The 6,000-nt window shown below is 43.7% G+C and overlaps 1 protein-coding gene across 1 annotated transcript in view; it reads right to left on the bottom strand.

Moving 5' to 3' along the window:
* Positions 1-815: 815 nt before the first annotated feature.
* Positions 816-6,000, bottom strand: part of LOC146309194 (inactive phospholipase C-like protein 2) — a 95,228-nt gene continuing 90,043 nt past the window's right edge. The window contains exon 6 of the mRNA XM_084745172.1: positions 816-1,925. Within this exon, the coding sequence (XP_084601298.1) occupies positions 1,464-1,925 (462 nt within the window). The 3' untranslated portion in view covers positions 816-1,463. The remainder of the gene's footprint in view (positions 1,926-6,000) is intronic.

Below are 6,000 nucleotides of genomic sequence, written 5' to 3'. Positions count from 1 at the left end.
CGAGCTGCTCTACTTTGTGCACTTAAAATGAAAATGGCATCCTCTTTGTTGACAGGAGTGAGGGTTCGCACTTAGCTTGATGTCTAAGATGGAAGAGGACGAGTGTGAGCGTGAAGAAATCAAAGCTCAAAGACATGCCAAGGAGTCTCTGGAAATGAAAAGGCAAATATGTGGCAGAAAACGCCAACGTGAGGTAAAGCCTGTACCCACAGAGCTAGAGTACATAGTGGGGGGGCATGTAACTAGCACTGCCCAGAGAGAGACATATCAAACTCACTAATCCAACTGCTGAACGTATTCCTGGCTTGGCTTTTCGCACAGGAGAAAAACAGACCTAAACTTCTTGGCTCAGATGGAAGATTATCTTCCAGATCCACAAGAAAAGTAAACATTCCAGTTTTCCATCCTGTTTAGAAATGTGTGATTGAAGCGTGAAGTCCCTTCTGACCCTGTTCAGACCTGATGTCAACATCAGTCCTGACTGATCCGAACACAGGTGGACAGCTCTGAGTACAGGTCTGAACGTGTTTGACATCCGATCTCTCAGACCGCATTCTTTGCAATATTTCTGGATTTTTGAAGCATTAATTTTCAGTTTCTGCTTAATATCTTGCCATTAGAGTTAAACTTGTAAGTACTTGTAATCATGGATGACATATGAGCGTGCGTATCAGTAGCAGGCTGATATTAAAACAAAAAAAAAAACAGGAAATCTAGATCACAGTTCAGTGATCTCATATTTTATATATTTTCATTCAAAATTTTGTAGTATTTTGATAGTATTCTTTTTAGTATTTGCTAAAAAGAAGAGAAGAGAGGCTCCGTGGTGCGCCAGGATGCACACTTTTACTTTCTCTGACTCTGTCATTAATGTCTTTTTTAATCATCTGTCATGTGAAAATTTCCACACACCCAGAAAAAGTATAAGTGTGCCTTGTCCTGATCTAAGTTATAAAATCCCTGTGCACCATGAAGCTTCTCTCCTGCGCAGGTAAAACATGAAGCTCATTGCCGGCTGATAGATGAGTTTAGTGTGACGCTGAACTAAAAAAAGAAAGGAACTAATAAATGGCTTAATGGACAGTAATGGACATTAAACTGACAGAGCAGCCGAAGTGTTTTTTTCGCATAAAGAGCAGGGCAGTGAGATCCGATCACAAGTGATCACTCAGGATGCATCTGGAGACGCTTTGTAATGCCAGGTGTGAACTCAGCGCTGTCCACCGAGGACGTATGTTAACACCAGGTCTGAACAGGGCCTCTTTTTCTCCTTCAGCCCTCTGACTGAACCAAAACACCCCTCACACTTGTGTCTCACTTCTAACACGACGGGTCCTCCTCAACGTCATCATCTCTTTTACTCTCTCGGCCTGCATCTCCCGTCCCTCCTTCTGCCTCTCCACCTGTATCTGGCCCTCTCTGTCTCTCTTTGGGCAGGATTCTCTGTGGGCACAGGCTACGGGTCAGCAGGATCCCGCCGGATCGTCGCCGACCGTCTCTCTCTCTGGGATGGCGTCCAGAGGTCCTGCTGCCCTCTGCTGCTGCTGGCTCTGGAACTGAAGCTGGAGCTGGGGTATGGGCGGGGGCTGAGGATAGGCCGGTGGTTTTGAAACAGTTTGAACCAGAGGAAGAGCTGGTAGTGGGGGGTGTTGCTGGGGAAGGGGGTGGAGATAAGCCTGAGGTGCGGTCTGGGACTGGGGCTGATTGTGGGACTGGTGCAGAGGCGGCGGCGGGGGCTGCGGGTGGACCTTGGCCTGCGGCTGCTGCTGTATCTGGACCAGCTGCGGCTGGTGGTGAGGATGGTGTTGGAGTTGGGGGGAGGCTGCTCCATTCTTGCTGATGCCGCAGGACTGAGCCGCACAGTGGATCTGACGCAGGGTGTCCAGCGCCTCGCTCTTAGCGTGCTTCAGCAGGTCAGCCTGGCCCTGAGATGGAGACAGAACAAAAGAGCACTTTGTTAACAACACGTAACATATCTAAACTAGAAATAATACTACACAGAATATTATCATTCTCAGTCCAGTCCATTCTCAGTACTTACAGATAATAATAACATGACAATTATTTTGATAGTTGATCGAAAGTCAAGATTTACTGCTGTTCTTTGTCATTTATGAAAATGAAGAGTCTTTGGGTTTAGGGTTGGGCGACTGGACGAATATCTCGTCTGTCGACGATGGGTTGAATCCATCGGCGGTCCCTATTTTTGGGCCAGTTTTTGGGACGATATTTGTCATTTTATTTCGCTAATGTAATGGTCTGCAGAGTGACAGCTGCTGCTCCACGCCACAATCTAATCCAGCAGCACAGCACACATCCACTCAGCCGACTGTGAGTGCGCTGAGCTGGGTGTGGAGTGAGAGGTAAACAGCCTGCAGAATTAGACTCTTAGCACTCTTTTCACATGCTAAATTAAGGATTTAATTCGACCAAACCAGAACTGGCGGTTGTTGGGAGAGTGGGCAGACTAACAAAGATGGTTTTGGTGAGTTTGGTACATGTTTTTCTGTTAGAAGGTGTACAGTTGTATTTCTACATTTAAACTGTGAGAATATTTAATTTCTTGACACTTTGTAAGTTTATTTTGTTTATTGGACTTAGTGGACATAGGCAGCACATGCGTCTATCTCCAAGCTGAGACCCAAGAGGACGGGAGGTTGTTTGGAAAATTTTAACATCACTCAGCTCTATTTGGGTTTAGGCTTTGCAACAAGCATTTTTCACACTTTTTTGACACTTAAAAGACAAAACGATTAATCATGAAAATAACAGACAGATTAGTCAATAATGAATATAATTGTTGGTTGCAGCTCTAACATTAAGGCAACACACATAGCAGGAAACATCTTTGGTATCCATCCACCTTGATAACTCAGTTAGATAACCTCATCTAATTCTATGCTTTGGCCTGTTCTCTTGTCAAAAGAATATTTACCCTGTTAAATAAAGATGAAACAAGGGGGGAACAAATCTGGTGGTGTGGGAATATTTCCTCCTTGATGCATTAACTCATAAGAAACAGAAGGGGGCAGTGTAAAGTCACTGAATGAAGGCATTTGGTCGCCTGCCAGCTCTTCATACTGCTCCTCTCAGCTGGTGAATAGTGCTGTCATATGGTGATAATGTTATACTACATTTCTGCTCTTTATTTGGGAGCACCCCAGAGATGAATCCCAGCCATATGTGGAGGAAGTGGTCAGGGCAGGCATCCTGCTTTACTGCACTGTCAAGTCAATCTGGGCCACTGCCACGGCTGCCTGCCTCCTTCAGCTAGCTGTCTCTGCCATGTGGAAATGTGGTTGAGTCTTCTCCACAGGCTGTTATTTCTGTGTGTGAGAGGTGCTTATATTATTAGAACTGGCCAAAATTTAAAAATCTGACCACATGCTTCTTGTACAATCCCTTCTCCACTTCTCCAGTCTTTGACTCTTCCCCTCGGGCCTCTCAGCCTCGCCACAACCCCTTCTGTTTCAGCGGGTGTCCGCTCCGACACTTTCTTTACGCCACCGCCCCTCCAACATCTGTTCACAAGCCAGTTGAAAGCAGTTGCCTTCTCATCTGTGAATCTACATATTTTCCCTCCCTCCTACTGATCTTCACTCTGGACTCAGTCTGACCCGCTGTGACAGCTCGTTAAGTTAACATCCCTGTGAGGAGGCAGAGGCTGACCCTCTCCGGCGTAAATGGTGAAAGGGATAAAGTTCTCAGTGCCACAAGGCAGGCACAGCGGTCTGACATATTGCAGACTGAGTAAAGGTGCTGCCCTGCGCACAGCGCCTGACGCTCTGCTCCCAGGTGATGTCAATGTGCTGCAAGTGGCCTTTTTACCTGAGCCACTCCGGCACGCAAACCACGAGCATGAATAAGTCATATGTTTGAAAAAAAAAAAAAAACCCAGAAATTATGTAAGTCATGACTCACTGGGCATAAAATAAGACAGCGAGAAGCCTGTCCTGGGCTGCTGGAGCCAAATCACGATGGTATTGGCGTTTGGGTACGTTCACCACCTACAGTTGTCCTAAAGCTATCCACGGGGGCTTAAGTCCAAGCAAGGGCAGCCCCCAAATCCCACCACTATGTCTTCTTTTAATTCTTCCTTTTATAGAAATATCATCATTCAGTAACCTGCCTTTACTGTATATCATTTTAAGGTTCTAGCTGTAGGTAGGGAGTGGTATGTGACAGCAAAGCACAAGCACAACTAAGAGCACCTTGACTTGAACCATCATTTATGGACTCAGTAAGTTCCAGCTTAAAGGCATGATACGTGACATTTTCCTAAAACAACAATGTGTAGATTGATATAAGCATAATCTCTTTCAATCATCACTTATGACCCACTAGAAGTGTGTGGTTCTGGCTGTATCTTCTGGTTCTACCTTTAAAGCTGAGGTAGGCACTTCGTTTTTCAACCAAACAAGTATAAGAGCTGAAGAGGGAAATAACATGAGTGCTGGCAAGTCAAAAACCGTGCAGAGTTGCAGGGGCTCAACTGACCCTTCGCTAAGCCCCACCTCCAACACCAATCATAGCTTAGCAACAGTAACCAGGGCCGGGTTAGCTTAGCTCTTATCCAGGCTATCTTCCACTAACCTAGTCCCTGTGCTTCCTTTCCCCACGTTAATGAGTGTATTTCTGTCATCTACCATGTCAACTGCCGTATTTCACCATCCGACCAATGTTTGACGAGATGTAAGATAGCTTTAGCCTCGTTTAGCATAAACATTATTATGTGCGCAGCTGTTGGGTAACTTTAAATTTACAGTCTCACAGGGTTCTTCTTGTGAAACATGGGCTTTTCGGCCGAGTCGAGGAGTTAGTGGTAGCTCACAACAGCCAGCTACACTTAAAAAATCTGCTTGTCAGTCATTATTTTAGCTGACAAAATCCACCGTCGTCAGCTAGAAATGAGAGGGCGAGAATGGAAAGTTTGACAGGCTTAGCAACAGTAACTAAGGAGGGCGGGGCATAGTGAAGGGTCAAATAGTTATGTGTAGAGCTGCAACGATTAATTGATTATTAATCAGCCCCTCCAGGAAATTGCAATGTTGTTGTCACAGCAATTAATGCAAATTCAACCAATCCTCATGAATTCTGCACAGACTCGCAATTCTGTCTAATCTTTTTCGCAAATTTGACCACTCATCGTAACTTCCAATCAGTTCCACCACTTACAGCAGTCTCCTGTGCAAACGTCATACACGTACTCAATGCTTTATTATTAACTTTTTAAAAAAACATATAATTTCTTGTTTTATCATTATTTATTTTTATATTTTATGATTTTAACAACAGAGTTTGAGCTTCAGCAATATTTTTTTTCTTTGTGGAACACTCTCCAGGTGCACTTCTTCATTAACAAAAGATTTCAAATGCATACTCTGTTAGAATTTTTGTAATCATGAGCCTTTTTGGTAAGATAACTTAGCACAGTCAGAACAGACTGTGGTTTTATTCTCTCTGGAAGCACTTGCCTTTGATTTTTAATGAATTGTACAACAGAAAAAAATCACTTGCTCATGCAATTTCATTGCACAAAATGTCTTGCATGCATCACAGTCCTTTAGAAAAGCTGCTGTGAAATCAGATATTTTAGGCTGCACTACTGTTTTATGACATTAATCTGAATAGATTTGGGTTGTGGGCAAAAGAGGACATTTGAGGACATAACACTGGACTTTGGGAAACTGATTTTCAGACAATTTATAAGCCAAACAATTAATTGATTTATCAAGAAAATAAACAAAAGATAAATCGATAATGAAAATAATCATTAGTTATGTGATAACATGCCTCAAACAACAGTTAATTCCATGTTTTTGCAGCCTGCTATTCTTCTAAAAAAAGAAATGTGCTTGAGAGTTGCTTAAAAGCTTCTCTTTCTGTCTCTCTGATTTTGCTTTTCCTTTCATACTGAGGTACAATGAGTGACAGGGTGGTATCCAGAAATGGATGGATACCCTCATTCACCATGACAGCTCTGATCTGACTGTAACTGAC

This window comes from Lutjanus erythropterus, chromosome 19 (assembly GCF_056507025.1).
Source record: "Lutjanus erythropterus isolate fLutEry1 chromosome 19, fLutEry1.hap2, whole genome shotgun sequence".
Lineage (NCBI taxonomy): Eukaryota > Metazoa > Chordata > Actinopteri > Lutjaniformes > Lutjanidae > Lutjanus > Lutjanus erythropterus.
The sequence above is the reverse complement of the archived record's forward strand: the minus strand, read 5'-3'. Positions and strand labels throughout refer to the sequence as shown.